The 17,647-nt window shown below is 42.2% G+C and overlaps 1 protein-coding gene across 24 annotated transcripts in view; it reads right to left on the reverse strand.

Moving 5' to 3' along the window:
- Window positions 1–2,473: 2,473 nt before the first annotated feature.
- The window catches only part of MEF2A (myocyte enhancer factor 2A), a 171,634-nt gene continuing 156,460 nt past the window's right edge, over window positions 2,474–17,647 (reverse strand). For 18 of the 24 annotated variants that reach the window (XM_077869777.1, XM_077869767.1, XM_077869817.1 and 15 more), the window contains 4 exons: window positions 15,527–15,550; window positions 11,545–11,671; window positions 7,864–7,990; window positions 2,474–6,546 (listed from right to left, as the gene is read on the reverse strand). In XM_077869777.1, coding sequence (XP_077725903.1) covers window positions 6,183–6,546; window positions 7,864–7,990; window positions 11,545–11,671; window positions 15,527–15,550 — 642 coding nt within the window. In that variant the 3' untranslated portion in view covers window positions 2,474–6,182. The remainder of the gene's footprint in view (window positions 6,547–7,863; window positions 7,991–11,544; window positions 11,672–15,526; window positions 15,551–17,647) is intronic. The other 6 variants (XM_077869783.1, XM_077869744.1, XM_077869850.1 and 3 more) reach the window with 2 other exon arrangements.

The raw sequence follows: 17,647 nt of genomic DNA on the forward strand, positions 1-17,647 counted from the left end.
TTATTTCTTTAAATAATCTTTTCATTCCATTCTCTCCCTCTTCTTCTGGGACTACAGTAACACATACATTGTTTCTTTTGATTGTGTCCCATAACTCCTATAGGCTTTGTTCCTTTTATTTTTTTTAATTGCTCTTCTAATTGTTTAATTTCAACTCATCTGCCTTCTAGTTCACTGCCTTGCTCTTCTATCTGTTCAACTATACTGTTGAAACTATTAGATTCTTCAGTTCATTGTATTCTTTGGTTCTTTTCTCTTTGAGCTTCTCATTTTGTTCTTGTATTGTTTTCCTCATACTGTTAGATCATTTATGTGTTCTCTTGTAGCTCTGAGCAAAATAACTGCAGTTATTTTGAATTCTTTGTCGGGTAATGCCTGCATCTCCATTTCTTTGGGTCCAGTTATGGGACTCTTCTTTGGGGAGAGACATGGTACCCTCCCCTCTTCTAGACTTTATGGACTGATTTTGCTTAGAGAAGCCTTTCACTTGCAGGTAGGGGCACACTGAATCGTGTTGTGACCCAGGCCTAGTGGTGCAGGGCAACAAATGCAGGGGTGAGTGGTAGCAGTAGGTCCAGTTGGGGCATGAGGTCTCTTTGGCTCAAGCCACTGGGGTCCACACTATTGGTAACAGTGTATTACTTGATGATCACTGCAGGGGCCTGCAGTGCCTGTGAGGGCTCTTGGGCTTCTCAGCCATGCCTCTAGAACCAGTAAGTAGCAAGGGTCCAGGGCAGGCAGCATTGGTGGCTGGGGCCAATGGTGTGCACACACCCCACTGCATGGGGCCAGCTGTAGACACATAGGTAGTGGCAGAGGTCACTTGCAGACAGAAGTTGTAGCAATAGGTGTCAGGGCAGGTAGCAAGGGCTAGGGTCAACTATAGGCTCCCTGGCATTAGCAGAGGCCCTGAGTGTCAGCATGCTGTCCCAGGACCTCACATTCTACCCCTGAGCATGCATACTGCAGTGGAGGTCGGCAACAGGCATCAGGTTGCACAAAAGGGCATGCAGGTCCTCGGCTGGGCAGACCAGCTCTAGCTGCAGTGGGCATGGTGGTGCTGGCCAGGGACATGAGGCAGGGCTTGGTCTTGACCTGCAAGCAGTGCTGTCTTCTGTAGCTGGACTGGGGGTGTGCACAGCTGGAGGGGTAGTTACAGGGAAGTGTGATGCTGGCCAGTGACAGAAGGTGGGGCTAGGTAGTCCTGTAACTGTCAGTTTCGTGGTTCTGACAGCGGCACGGTGTTTAGGGAAATGTTAACTCTTGGCAAGGCCAAGTGAAGGGTATGTATGTGGAAACTAAGATTTTTGCAACTTTTCTCTAACTTACAAATTAGTTCAAAGTAAAGTTTAAAAAAAGCTTGAAGAGGTGGGAGGAGTATACAGTGGAAACCAATTAGTACAACTGTGATTTTTTTCTTCCCCAGCTGCCTTCAGCTGCTTTGGTACGAGTAAGCAGGCAGATGATGTCAGTGACTCCAGTCTAGGACACGTTCTCGAAGGCTGGGCGAGCTGCATGTCAGTTTGGGTCGTCTGGGAAGCAGACGCAGATGGAGTTGGAGCGCAAAAGCTTTCTCACAGGCAGGAAGGGGCGCACCCCAGCTGTGTGCAGCCATCGGCTGGGGGCTGGCGGAGAAGAGCTTGTCCTCAGCTCATACCCTGACAGCCGGAGATCAGGGCTCACTCTGGTCAGCTGTGTGACGGCCTGAGGGACCCCTCTCCTGGTGCTCCTGGGACCCTATTTGGAAACCCCTCCCTTAATGTGGGGGATGGGAAGGCACCCTGTGGCGCTCGGGCCCCTACTGAGCAGCCGGCCAGGCACAGGACGGGCTTCAAAGTGGGCTAGAGCCTAGTGGGAGCCGCCCGTGGAGCCAACTACGAAGTCACAATGAATTGATTTTAAGGAGCTGCAGCTGTGATTAGACTATTTTTAGCCACAGGACTCAACCAGCTTTCAAAACCTACTAATAAGAGCCTTGCTGTAGCTGCGAGTAAAACCGGCACAAAAATTTGGCTTTTGACTGCAAGAATCTGCTCTGTAAGAAGCTGGCTTAAGAGGCCAGTCCAAGGAAGAGAACACTTTCCACTGACAAGGTGAAGATCAACTAACACGTCTGTCATTTTTTAGAGTAATTCATGTAGTAAATCTGTCTTCTGCTGCTGCTTAGTGTGAGGTATGCCTTTTGGGTAAAACAAATCCTCTTCCCCCCCAAATGCAACTTGGTATTATTAGATTCTGCTCCACGGTATCCCCCCCACCCCCGCTCCCCAATAGTGCAGCCTGCGAGCAGCTATTCCCGGAGCCTGGAGGGGCTCACCTGACCCACACTTACTGCAGTCGAGGCCAGGCTGGCTGGCGCTGGGCCCTGGGTCCCTGCTGCGTCCTGAGGGGCCATGGGCGGCCCAGGAAGAGAAGGGAACGGAGAAGGAGGGATGGAGGGGACGACTGGCGGCAAACATGACAGAGTCGGGAGTACACAGGAAAAGCCAGTCCGTCTTTACTGTAGTGAGTGCAGGATACAAATAGTTTACAACAACCTCTAGCATTTTCTTAACCATTTGATAAAAAGTTCACTATAATATTTATTGTATAATGAAGAAAAAACAACACATTCAGGGAAAAATTGAGATTAACTTATTTTTCTTAAAAGGTTCATCTCAAGGATGGCAACAAAGTCCAGCTTGTGCCGCCAAACGGTTTACATGATCAAACCGTGTACAGCTTCTTGTGTGAACTGTTGACTACAAACATTTACCAAATACATAAATCTCTTTTTTAAAAAAGCCATTTTAAATATAGCAAAGCAGTGTCTTCTTGCACAGCAAAGTGAAGAAAGTTTCTACAGAGAAATAAAAGTTTTACATTTGTAAAATCTTTTTCACATTCTAATCATCTAGCTTCTTATGATCCAATGCCAGGAGTTTTCTGGTTCCTTATTTACTATGTATTTCTTGTGCGCATGATGGTTAATACAGAAAATGTGTTAATGCTTTATTAGTTGTCCTTAGCGTTAAAGGAAATGGTAAAACATGTATTGTTCTTTTAGAACAAACCCCTGATTTAGTCTCGAACACAATGGACATAATTAGGGCTCAAAGGATGGAGTTTTGATCGGGACCACCTGCAGACGTACAGTGGTGACTTTCACTCTCAATGTAGGACCGGTTCAGCGCCCCGCGGGAAGGACAGCTGTTGGAAACTGTACTCGAACCAGTGCGGTGTCCTCTAAGCTTTTTTTGTTTTTGTCTTTTAGTAATAAAATACTTCATCTGAAGGATAAAATTTTCTTGTGATGGTGTCATACAAAACACACAAGTCTAAAACGGTAAGAAAAGTCAGTTCTAAAGGAACACCATCCGTGTCTTCCCCGCTCTGAGCTGCTTTCCACCCGGAGATGTGCGTGTGGATGTGTTTGTACATGGAGTCTGGGGGAGGGGTGTCTGTCACGTCCGTGCGCTCCAGGTCACACTGGGCAGACAGGGAAGGGTTAACAGTCAAATATTCACTTCCTGAAAACGGAATACATTGTTACTTGGTCAGTGTAATTGAAATACAAACTCCGAGCCTCGTGGAATAGTATTTTAGAAAACAGTAGTTGTACTGATTATAAACCTGCATAGAAAGAAAGACGATTGAGATACAGTCAGAAAAGCCATCTCATAAGGCACACAAGAAAATAGACAGTAAATGCGAATGTGGTAACTCCTATTCCAAGGTACAGCAGAAGTTCATGAACGTGCATGAAGAGGAACAAAAGAATCACTTAACACTTTCAAAGCTATAAATGGTTTACAAAGTGGTAAGGATTATCTTGGAAGTTCAGTGTTGGGAGACTGTCTTGTTTCAATCAGGTGTGACCTTATGAAGAAACGTGCCTGTATGCAGTTCAGGAAAGTAAGGACATTTTAAGGAGCAACTGATCCTTTCAGAAGGAGAGCCCGACGGCCATACTGACAAGAGGACAGGGCAGGCTACCCTCCCATTTGGGGCCTCTGTCGAAATCTACTACCCAAACTGTTAACTAAAACCGAATTCCGTCTTGTTGCTTTGAATACCACAGGTTTATCCTGTACCTAATACCTATGTGTCAGTCAGGAAATCTGGCTGATGATTTGTCACAAATAGCAGATGAGGAAAATGTCAGAAGAAGGCAATTTAGGGGGAAAAGCAAAACATAAGTAAAAATTGTAGGTAGCTGCTCGACATTAAGTTGAAAATACAAAATAGCAGCAATTTTTAAACCCTTATTTTGAGTTGCTCAGGAAAGGGAGTATTTAAAAACCTATGATGAAAGATATACAGGACTTTGAATTTTGTTTGTGGCACAAGCCCACGAAACAGACGCTTCGTTGTCTTCCCGGAGGAGGAAGGCTTTTCAAAGGCTCCGCTGAGTGCAACCGGGGAGCCGGGCCAGCCAGCGATGTGCCTGTGAGAGAATTTCTCCCCACACCAAAGTGCCACTTCGATGTGCAGAGAGTTCAGATGGTAGTATTTTATAACCAGCTGCATCATTCTATTTGGGGGGTGGGGGGAGCAGGAAAAAAAGATGCCTTCCCCCACAAATATTTTTCCCTAATCATTTACCACTTATAAAACCTTTGTGCTCATCTACTATTTTGCCATGTTCTCTAATATTAAATTAGTTCAGCTTTTTCTACTATATTTTTTCCTCACAAAAGGCAAGTTTTAAGTAATGCCTTATAAAATCTGTAACAACACATTTTATATTTATGCAAGATGAACTTAACACCAGTTTTTTTTTGCCACTTTGCTATTTATGTACACATATAAAATATATAATGATGCTCAACCCATACAGCACAAAGATTACAATGTAACATCACACATTCACCACCAGTGAGGGGAGAAACCCCTTTATACAATCCTCTGAAAAGACTGGGCTAATAATTAAAATCCAAAGTACAGTATATTTAACAAAATAGTAAATGTTAAACAGTGAATACTCTACTTAATAAGGATCTCGCCTTTTCCCCCCAAATTGGCGGCAATCCACAAAAATATACTTTTTAATCTGGTGACCGTACAATACATAGGTACTTACATCAAAGGTGATAATATATTTAAGATGCTATATACACAAAAGAGTTTGGCTCAACTTTTAATTTACATATAGAATAATAAGTGTTCATGGCTTTTTTTTTCCAAGGTTCTGCTTGCAAGATATTTTTGTTTTTTTTTTCCCCTCTTAAAATAAAACTAAAAAGTTAAAACAAGATAAAGCTATTCTCTTAAAAAAAAAAAAGTTACAACATACAGCTTTGGCTTATATAAATAATTCATAGCAGAATGTGTTCAAAAGTAGTGAATATAATTTTATATATAGTCATCAATTCATAAGGGTGTTTTCTTTCATATAAAATATACATGAGCTAAAATCAGTTTCTTTAAGATATGAATGTAAAAAGAAACTTCTGACATAGTCCAATTATAACTTAATATATTAATTTATTTTGTTAATGCTCTATATTTCTAGGCTAGTATTTTCTGAATATCTCATGCGTGTTTTCTACTCTCTCTCTTTTTTATTAGCTAAAGATCACTTCTTTGACCCAATACATTTTTGCACGTGCAAAACATTTATGTGTGGGGCTTTTTTGTTTTGTTTTTTAAAATATCAACAGCCCTTCCCATGCACCCCTCTGCAACAGAGACCCATGCCAGGCTGGGTAATTAGTATAAATGACATTTTATGTACAGTATTGCTTTCTTGATTCCTGCTTTTCTACTGCTCTGTTCTACAAAGCATTTTTTCTTAAGTAACTACAGTCACTGCACAGTTAAATAAAACAAGTAGGGGCCCTCTAGGTTTCTGCAAGCTAGTGTGGGAGAATTATATATGGGTACACGTTTCTCTGCAAAAACTGGTTATCTTATGAAACAAGTAGTCCAAGGAAGTGCCAGACTAGACTCTGCCTACGGGGTGCTTTGTTTGCCATGGGACGCACATCTGCAGATCTACAAGGCAGGTAAGTGCCTGATTCTGTATGCAACACACACCCACACATACACACACTCACACCCACATACATATATATATATAAAGGGATATATATGTATGTATGTACATATAAATATATTTAACTCATGTCCTTATTTACCAATTTAGATATGTAGGGCAGTTCACTGCAGTAACACGAAGTATGAACACCAGCCTGGAAGCCTTAGGTCACCCACGCGTCCATCCTCATTCGCTTTACAGAAGGGCTTTCTCTGTCCTCCGTGTTTGGGGGTCGGCCAAGCACAATTGGAGAATGGAAGTCACCCCGTGGATCCTCCCGGTCACTACCATCATAGGAGCTGCTTGAGCTGCTCAGACTGTCCACAGGGGAGCGCCCCATTTCCTGTCGGGGCTGGGGGGGCTGGGAGGGCTGGGGCGGTGGTGGCTGCTGCTGCTGTGGCTGCTGCTGCTGAAAGCCTGATGGGGTCATTCGATCCCGGGGAGGTGAAATTGGTTCTGATTTAATGTTGATGTTTTGGTTGGTATTAATGGATAAATTCGAACCCTGAGATAACTGCCCTCCAGCGCTGCAGGAAAGAAAAGATGTTAGATGGTTTCTGAGTGCCTTTGCATAACCGGAATGATACGGCAGACACCCCCTGACTGACACTATCAGAATTCCCCCATACTGCTTTTAACGACCTCTCTGTGGAAGGAAAAAAACAGGACTGTCCGAGAGCTTTGGTGACTAGTGTCCCCACCCACCCCCTTGGCCCTTCGGCAGGTGAAGTCTCCGAAGCAGTGTGTCTAATGCTGCATATGGACCAGAACAGGAGAGGAATGACTCGGCCTCTGAATCTGGCTTCCTCTCATCCTTGCTTTCTTCTCTGCTCTCATCCTGGGACAGGCACATCTCATCTCCTCTCACAGCAACTCTAAGAAGGCAGTTAGTCGCCTGGCTGTCTTTCCCAGGTGAGGAAATGGCACAGACAGGCCACCTCATGTAGAGTAGCAGAGTGCGTGGAAAGGCTTCTCCCTCAGGCTGAGCGCCAAGCCATCTCCACTCACTTCTGCACGGCTCTCTGAGGGCCAGTGGGCAAAGAAAATCAGAGAAGGAAAATAACCTTGGCTTTCTCTGCAGACAGGAGGGGAGAACAGCAGAGGTTGGGTATCTGTGTGTGAATCTGGCTACTGGGGTCCATGTGGTTGGTCGAAACATGCTGCACACACTGTACCGCACGAGTTCAACAATGAGAACATTCCTTATGGGCAGGGTGAAGGGACAGGAGTGAGAAGACCTTATGGTGGTGCCCAGGGGGTATCTGACAGCACTAGTAGGAGGGGAAAGCAGGATGACGGAAAGCCTGCTCAGGTAGAGGACAGCATCTCAGAAGGAGGACAGAAGAGCACTCCCAGTTGGCCTCCAGGAGGGTTGGCTGTTTATTTTCCTGTTGCCTTCGTCTACTGATAATCACCAGAGGGGAAAAAAAAAAAGTGTGTGGGGTGAATACCTCTAAGCTGCCTTTGTTCCAACACTGGAATCAGGTACAGGGGTGAGGAAGGAGGGGGGACTGGGTGGCTTAGTGGTCAGCTGGTAGGTAGAAGGGAGGTGCATATGGGTGACATCTTGCCTCAGTACCCCTTGGTTACTATCTGAGTCTACCTCCACAGAAGAGAAGCCTTGCCTCCCAGATCTCCTCAGGGAATGCTTACTTTGATCAGTATCCAAGCTATTACCTAGAGTCACATAAAGAAAATATTTTCTCCAAACACTTGTACCATGTAAAAAAGAATCCTTCTCAGATCGTCACATGAAAGTAAACAGTGCAAAAGACCATAACCGATGGAAAAATAAAGTGCACAGGCTGAAAGGAGAGATTTGGAGACAATTTCTAGTTACTCACACCAGAGAGCTGAGGGCTGCTTGTCCTAAATGGTGCTGTTGCCAGGCTGACACCTGTCCCAGAGACAGCATGCCCGGGGAGTTGAAGCCCTGCAGGGCCGACAGGTCCGCACTAGTCAGCGAGTAATCTAGGACAAGGAAAGAACTGTTGCTCGTGTGTGTAAGGAAGGCTCAAGTAAAATGTTTTTCACAGAGTAGCTCCAAAGGTTCCCAAGTTGAGAGAAGCCAGGTACTTCCTAACATAAAACACACAGGTCTAAACCCACAATAGTTTTTCTTTGGGAGGTTTACAGGTCCTCACTGTATCTGCTTGTCTGGGATTATTTCACTAAAGTCAGTCTCAACTTTGTACTATATGTTTACAGTTTCATGTCTCACAATAAGTTGAGATACTTTTTCCAGACTTGTAAATAGAAATAATGACACAGCCATTGCTAAGGGATGTTCATACACAGCTGTCATTTTACACATGCCCTCTGCTACCCCCCTGAAGAAGGAATGACAGATCAGATGGAGCCTCGAGCAGCAGATCTTCTATTCTTGATGTACAAGGGGAGCAGGAAGGACACAGCACCCTTTCCCAGGCAGTGGCCAGCTCAGTGGCCCAGAGAGGACATTATCATTATCACACAACTGACAAACTGCAGTTGTTCACAGTACAGGGGCTGTCAAAGATCCTTGTGCAACATAACTTCAAGTTCATGAAAAACCTTATGTGTTTACAAGAGTATAATATAGAATATAGCTCATTGTATCTGAATGCCTCAGTCATAATCACTTTGGCCAATACTTGGGACATTACGTATCATTCACACATCGGTTTATTTCAGTTCTTCATTAACACTTATCTTTTCCATTTAGTTTTAAAGAGAGGTGGCAAAAACTCTTCTACTTTTAACTGCTTTTTCATGTCTCAAGAGACGTATTTAAAGAAGCTGGTCTTAGTGAATTAACATTAATAAAAAAAGGACTGAGTGGAAAGAACATAGCTAGTGCTCATGATTCTGCCTTCCTCTACACTTTGCTCACGCTACAGTCTCTCTGACCGTTTCATCCACTCCCACGGCAGGTGGCGCAAGGGGTCCCTCACACTGCGGCCTTCCACAGTGCCTCCTGCCACCCCTAACTCTCTACCTCTGGGTCCTCCCAACTGCCTACCCGATATATCCATTGTCCATGTGGATGTCTCTCCAAACACCTCAAATTTGACACCCAAACCAGACTCCTCTCTCCTCCTCCAAACCTGCTCCTTATCTTGATAAATGGCACCAACATTCACCTCATTGTTCATACCAGAAACCTGTGGGTGTTCCTGATTCTTCTCTCATACTTCCACCGCCAATCACCAAGACTGATCGGTGCTCCATACGGTCTCAAACCCACCCACTTCACCAGCTCTCCTGCCACTGTTCTCAGCTATGCCACTGGGATCCACTCCTTGGGCCACCAGGCTCGCCTCCTGTGTGGTCTCTTGGGATGCTGTTTTGCCATGAACATTAGCCAAAGTGATCTTAAAATAACAAATATGGTCACCAAATCTCTCTCCCTAACAATCTGGCTTCTTGGTGCTCTCAATATCCAAAATCTTCAACATGGCCTACAAATTCTTACTTACCTCTACAGTTTCAACTCTGAGCATGCTGAACCATCCCCATCCCTCCCGCCAGGCTCCCATCTCCTGGCCTTTGTACACGGTGCTCTCTCGCCCTGGAACACTCTACCTGCTCCGTCCGACTGGGTCACGTGTGTCCCTTTAGTGTAGCCTCAATGTAGCTCCTGCCACGACTGTACTCAATTATTCCCAGGGCTGCTTGTCCTGTGTCTGTCTTCCCGGGCAGGCCCTGACTTCTACTGTGAACCATATACTCTTGTGTGCCTGGCCCAGTACCTGCCACATAGCAAGTGTTCCATCTGACCTGAGTCTGACTCTCTGTACAGAAAAAGGCAGGTGACACACTACAGAAGGATGAAAAAGGACATGTGTCTAAAAAGGGCAATGAAATACAGTAGAAATAATATGGTAAAATCAAGCCAAATACACGCTTGCAAAAGAGCACAGGGACCAGGTCAGGTTAGAGACGGAATGAGACTGAGGCCAAGGGCTGATGGTTTTGACAGAATTGAACTCCATCTTTATGTTTTGGTAATTCCTTCTGGACTTCAAAAAAAATAAGTTCTTGCTAATCCATACAATAGCATTTCTAAAAACAAGCACAGTGGAACTTCCATGGCTATGGCTATGGCTACAGGAAAGCCTATCAGGAAGGGTTCAGGAAGCTGCTAGCAAATCAACACCAGGTGCAGCCCCTCACTACGCCGCTGCTGCTTGCCTGCATGTCTGTACCATTGAGCTCTTTGCTCCTGCTCCCCCAGCTCAGAGTGCACGCTGCTTGCCTCGGCCACTCAGGTACATCCTGTCCCCCGAGCTGGTGTGAATTTGGAACAAAAACTCTGTCCCTGGCCTGCTGTCACTCAGAGAGCTGGTGATCAGTGCAAGGACACAGAATTTCTATGAATGTGTAATCTCTTGCTTTACTCTAGATTTGCACTTAATAGATTTGGACATTTTTTTATATTGATTGTTAGATAAGGTAGTGGCCATTTGCTCTCTTTTTTAACAAAACCTTTTAAACTTCTGTTTTAAATGAACTGAGTGGAATTAAAGTAACAATAAAATATATCAGTGGCCTCAGGGAGCTCCAGACAGCAATTTGAAAGCACCATGCTAGAGCATTTACCCTGAAGTCTAAAATTAGATGATTATTTTTTTTATTATAGTCTACTTATAAGAATCATGAGAGAGACTGAATGCCCTGCACTGTAGTCTGAATAACTGACAAGGTATAATTTAACTATTTCCTTCTTCCTTTGAAGCATCACCCAAAAGGTCTTGGGCTCAGCTGGTGAGAAAGGCAAACCGCCCGCGCCAGCCTTCTCCCTCCCCTCAGAAAGGCTAATCTGAAAGAAACCTGCTGCACACCAGGACCCTCGGACACCCTGGATGGCTAAGAGTGCCCCTCCAACCACTCAGCAGTCATAACTCTGCCTCACAGACTCCTGAAATAGGGTATTTTAAAATAAAATGTCTACATAAACATTAACGAGTGAGAAGTTCCTCTCAGAAGTAAGGAGTGACTGGCTCTGAGGAGAAACAAGAAAGGTCCTGGTTTTGCTCCGGAGACACAAACAACAGAAACTAAAGGTGGTTACACAGAGGAAAACACACCCTGCGTGGCGCAGCTACACATCTGCCACATTCTGCAGGCCCGAGTTAAGGGGATTCTGTCTTTCCCCCCAGGGGGTCAACATGGCATAAGGAGAAAAACTTCTTATGCTTCAACAGCTGGGAGGAGTGGGATACTGTGTAATGAGAAGTGACAGAGAAAATGCCAAGCAGCATCTATCATCCTCTCTGGTTTGATGCACAGGCTGTAATTCTGGTAACAGCTACTTGTTTCTTTGTCTGGGCGGGGAGTAAAAGTTGATGCTGGGAATCATTCTACAATTAATGTATTTTTTTGTACATTTTTCAAAGCTAGCCTCTGTTTTTTAATACACCCAAATGTGGACCTAAAGAACTGGAAATAATTTATTTCAATATACTTAAAAAAAAATCACAAAAGCACATGTTGATCACAAAACAAAGAACTAAAATCCACAGAAGGCCAGAGAGCAGGCTTACCAGTGTTGTAGGCGGTTGGCATGGCTGAGTACACGAGTCCCTGTGGAGGCAAGCTTGGGGTGGTCACAGACACGACTGGGGTAGCTAGAGGCTGAGTGGCTTGAGAACTGCTTATCCTCTGGGTATTCTGTGAGAGAGCAGGAAAAAAAAGTGTCATTATTTGAGTATTTATATTCAAACTTAGTATTTTAAAAATAACATTCAATTTAAAAGTGACATTTTTCACAGTTTTATGATGTGAATATCATTATTTCTTAAAGCAGTGATGATATGAAAAAAAACTTAAAAATATAATGGGAACAACTAAATATTTAATTTCAAGGGATATAGTTTTACATTAATTATTCATTTCCCTTTCATAGTGTTTATTGATGTCAAAGATATATCCTTAAAACAGAAACTTGCACCATGGGTGGTAACACTTTTATGTGTTACCATAAATGAGGACTTGGTAGTACTACAAATACTGCCAGGCTGCCCCAAATCAAACATCTAGGTTTTAGAGACTTGAGGATAGCGAAAAGTCATGTGTATACTGGGAATGTAAGTCGTCCATGAGTTTAGGCATCAAAACTACCTATATCTACAGCATTCACATGTTAACATGCTGTTAAGTCTTGGCTTAACCAAAGTACAGTTTGCTTTCAGATTTCTTCCCTGGGATCCTGCAGTTGAAACACACACATACACACCCTATGTGCCCCACCCTCATACTTGCTCAGCCTCCCCCACTGTCAACACCACCTACCCAGTGACCTATTTCTTGGCAGCAGGTTCAGATATGCATCCCTGCACAGTCTCCCAACTCTTCTGAGAGGCTTTGTGCAGAGAGCTTGTGACTAACGTACTTTTTGTAGGACTGTGAATGGAGCAGTATTAAATGCTTGCTGACCGAGTCCATCTATACAGTAATGAATCTACACTGGGAATGAATTTTTAAAAATCATCTATTGAATGATCAAGTTAGCTTAAGATGTCTACTCCTCTACATGCCAGGGGATGACAGCAGTTTCTTACCACAGTGGCTTCAGGGGACGCTCCAAAACCAAGATCAGAGGAAGAGAACAGACTCCATGATCCATGAGATCAGCACCCAAGAAAGCCAAAGCAGAACTACTCCAGGGTTTTTACATATATAATTATTTTTTAATGAAGAAGTTACAGCCTGAAAACTGACATTTGGGGGCCTAACCCATATCACTAAGAGTACAATTCAGTGCCCTTGAGATTATAAAGAATCAGAGTATGATTCAGTTTTCTCTCTCACCACTTCCAAAGGATAATCAGATGAAGGCCTTGTGCTAGATTTAGATACTTGAATGTTGATCATCTGATAAGGATCCAAATCTCAGTTTATTTCTTTTTAGTTTGTATTTTTCACTCAATCTTAAATTTGTTTTCTTTCTCTCTCTCTCTCTCTCTCTTTCTTTCTTTCTTTCTTTCTTTCTTTCTTTCTTTCTTTCTTTCTTTCTTTTTTTCTTTTTAAGATTTTATTTTTATTTATTCGTGAGAGACACAGGCAGAGGGAGAAGCAGGCTCCATGCAGGGAGCCTGACGTGGGACTCAATCCCGGGTCCCAAGGATTAGGCCCTGGGCTGAAGGCAGCGCTAAACTGCTGAGCCACCCAGGCTGCCCAACAATCTTAAGTTTCTATTTTAAATAAGAAAGACCATTTGGAATGTGGTTATAGCACCTGGGTTTTGTCCCAAATCCAGTACTTCGTAAACAGGGGGGAAATCAGTTCACCTCTCTGAACCTCTGTCTGTACAGCAGGAAGATCGTGTATCTTATCTTATCTGTGCTGCCTGCCTTGGAGGATTCCTGTGAAGCTCTAGTGAGCCAAGAGATGAGAAGTGCTTTGGAAACTCAAGTACTACACAAACGTATGATAGTATCCTTAAATGATTATCCCAAGAAACGCTCTGGCCCAAGATATCTATGTAACCGATGAGATAAATGTATTTATTACTTCTCATCCATATGTATGCCCCTGGAGCTACCATAAAGTTGTTTTAGAACAGCAAGGCTTCTCAAGGAATCTCCATGGCCTAGCCCTTCCCAGAAGAATTTTTAGTGTAGGTTCCAAGGCACCTGTTCTTCCTCTCTTTAGGTCAGAGCCATCCAGGATTATATCTGAGAGTTCAAACCAATCTGAAAAACTTTCTAAATGCTAACAGATTGGGATTTTATTTTGGTGATCACAAAGCTTTGCATTAAAATTGATTAAGTTTCAGAGTTTGAATCAGCTTAAGTTTTAAAGAATATACATTGTTGATGGTTTTTGGTTATGTATTTATTTCATAATTATAAATATTTTTGATGTCTTCATCTTGTAGTTTTCAAAGATTTAGAAACATACCTTTGAGACTCTGAATGGGGGATGAACTTTAAGTGGGTGGAGGTCAATGTATGATAACTGAAAATACACTTTCAGCATCAAGTTAATAATTTTAATGAATTTTTGAGGTAGACCTATACTTTGGACTTATCTATCTAAGCTTTGGTCACTGGAACCCCAAGAGTCAGACAGTAGGCAAAAGAACATAGCATGACACAGTTTGGCCTGGCTCTATCCATGCCAGGATTTCATCTCCATGGCAATCTCCTGGGATTACCTCAAGAAGGGGTGGTTTTGTGTGTGTGTGTGCACGCGCACGTGCTCATGTAATAGTGAATGCCAATATATAGGTTCCATGCATCAAAGCTTCTAATCTCACTGGCATTGATTTTTCTGAGTAAGAGACTTGAGAGACCACTAGAGGGCAACATATTGCAAGAGAATTGAAAGGAAGCATTCATGACAACTTCCTAAGGGTAAGTAGTCTGAGACGAATTATTTTATCTTGAATTATAAACTTCCATTTTCTAATCATTACTGTATCAGTAAGTAAAGTATTTCCCCAGAAGAAAGTCTAAATCTGCATGATATAATCCAACACTGCAATTAATGGCAGACTAGTATATTTTAGTTTACTAAATAAAAAACCACATCTAAAACTGTGAGTGATCACAAAGTTAAAGAATGATCTCTTATTTTAAGGACAGAGCACAGACAACCTTATCTAAAAAGACACAAACTGTGCAAAACACACCAGCATGCATATATTTATATATAGCAATAAAATATAAACAAAACCAATAGATGCCTTCCCCCCATGCTCTCATGCAATCTGAACCCTTGTCCATGCTACGAACTAAACATTTTCAAGCTTTTCCCCCTTAGAGTCACTAGTTAGCAACTGACTTTGAATTTATGTGATCATTTCTGTGAATTTTGAGCTTTAGTTCCCAAAAAAGAGATTAAATCAAAGTTACTTTTAGTCAGATTTATTTTCTAGAAGAAAAGCCAATAGAAATTATTTGTTTTAGAAAAAAGGTAATAGCTACTTTTAGCAACAGAGTTATGTCCTGATAGAAAAAAGTAAATTTATGTATGTTAAATTACAGACATTCCTTTTAGCAAACAGGGAACCCCCTTATGGTTCAGATCGTCTCATGCAGTATGAAATAATTCCAACTCTGAAAAAGGTGACCTCACCAAAAATGATGTAATCTTTTTGAAAGAAAGAGAAATAACACAAGACCATGTGTTACAATCTGAGGAACTTTGAGGGTGAAGTCATTTTCTAAAAATATATTAATAATTTGGGGAACTATATAAGGTATTTTGTATCTTGCCTTAAAAAAAAATCTTTCATAAGTGTCTTACAATCATTGACAGCTATTGTTTTTAAAAACTCTGTTCCAATGTTCCCTCCAACAAACAAAATGGGTCAAGATATACAATTATAAGTAGAAAAAAATAAGATGGACTCTTGTAGGGCCAGTAGATCAGTTCAGTTATTGAAAGTGCCTGGATAGTGTTTAATAACAGCAAGAAAAACTGTGTAACAAAGGGAACACTGGTTAGATAAATACATTTAATAGAATTAGTACTTTCTAGATCTTTTGCAACTCCCTTCAAGCAGAAACACACACTCACCAACTCCAATTCCTCTTCCTCCGACTGCACTCAGCATATGAGAGGGATACGAGAGTTACTAAGACTGTTGGTACTCAAAAATAAAATATTTCTTTAGAAAACATGTCATTTGGACACTAGTGGTTGCCTGGAACCCTAAAGAGATGATTATATGCAACGAATACAAATATAAATTTTTTATAGTCTTGGCACGGGTAGTTGATTTCAGAAGATTCTTTAAATCCTCTCAGGTCAGGCTTTAAAGAAGCCCCTGTCCTAGCCTAGCCTAGTTCGCTCCTATGCTGGTCTCACCTGCACACCACCAGGCCCCTGCACCCATGTTTAAAAGGAGTTCCTAATCATACCAGCTTATATCTGAAACCTTCAGAATACTTCATCCTCCCATCCCTAGCCCGCCTGGTCAAACACGTCCGTTATTTATCTCCTAGATGTGTGCTCTTCAGTCAGCAGGAATTATTTCCGACTGCAGCTAGCACAGTGTTATGAAACAAGAACTCAAATATTTATTAACAGTTTTAAATGATATAGCATTACTGGCAATCTATAGAAGGTGTTTTTATAAGCATCAATGATACAGGAAACCCCAATCTGAAAGCCAGTTTATCTGCACACAAACTATAAAATTGGGAGGCTGGTTATCTACTCTGAAAAACAATCACCTTGCCTACAATTGCTATTTCAAATGTGGGTAAAAGGCTCTTCAGTTGTTGAGTTCCAGAGACCTTCACAGGTCTCTACTAACAAGATACACATGGAAATACAATAGGTGCGTGCTGTGTAGTTTTCCCTTGAACCTGCAGGGACAAGGGTGTAAAATAGTTTATATGGCAAATTCTGACTCTTCTACAGAGATGCTTCATGATCTCTGAAACAAAGATCAGAGATAACCCTGACCAGCTGCTAAATGCCTAAATGCAGTTTTGTCCTTAAAGTCTTCAGTTTACTAATAATTCTTATCAATATATTTCTGACCCATAAATGAAACTTTCTGTAGTTTGTATTTCTGAAAGATAGTGGCAGATATTCCACATCCCATTCCTAAAAGGTGAGCCAAATGACTATCCTGAATGCCTAAATGGTTTTCTTTTGGGGTTGTTATACCTATATCAATTTTTAACTTTGTATCCTAAAAAAATTTTACCCTTAGAGAGCAGCTGCAAAGAGAGTATACTGTCACATACCACACTCCAGCACCACTCCACCAGTTGTACATCCCCAAAAAAACATGATACAATTGTCAAAACTAACAAAGTAACAGCAGTACCTAAAACTATAGGGGATCTCACTTAGCTTTCACCAGTCTTTGACCAACGTCCTTTTTCTGCTACAGGACCAGATCCTGTGTCCTACATGCTCTTAGGTGTCATGTACCCTTCGTCTCTTCTAGTCTGTGACAGTTCCCTCCATCTTTCCTCATTTTTCATGACATTAATAACTTTGAAGAGTACTGGTTGGATATCTTATCCAATGTCCCATAATTTTTTTTAAAGATTTTATTTATTTATTCGAGAGAGAGAGAGTCCACGCACAAGCAGGGGGAGGGGGAGAAGCAGATTCCCTGCTGAGCAGGAGCCTGATGCAGGGCTCTGTCTCAGGACCCTGGGATCATGACCCAAGCGGAAGGCAGATGCTTAATCAACTGAGCCACCCAGGAATCTGCCATAATTTGGGTCTTCTATTTTCTCAGTTAGATATGCAATGATTTCCTACAATTTTTTTTTGTTTTCTCTATTTAGAGTTGAACGTTTCCAAAGTTATTGTGAGCTCCTTCCTCATCCTCTTCCATATCATCATGTCACAGACTTGAGATATAGTTACATTCACGTGTCACGGTCTATATTCTATCTTCAGTTCCTCTTGAATCCTCGTCGATTTTTAATTGCATATAGTAAAAACTAATCTTGGTATTGTACAGTCTTATGGGTTTTTAACAAAAGCACAGACTCGTATGTACATCCAAAAACACAGGATCACAGAATAGTTCCATCACCACAAAAATTCACCTCAAATTCCCTTTGTAGTCAACTCTTCTCTCCATCCCTGGCAAGCACTGATCTGTTTTGCGTTTTCCAGAATGAAATATAAATGGAATCGCATGCTATGTAGTCTTTTAGATCCAGT

The sequence above is a fragment of the Canis aureus genome, chromosome 2 (genome assembly GCF_053574225.1).
Source record: "Canis aureus isolate CA01 chromosome 2, VMU_Caureus_v.1.0, whole genome shotgun sequence".
Taxonomy (NCBI): Eukaryota; Metazoa; Chordata; class Mammalia; order Carnivora; family Canidae; genus Canis; species Canis aureus.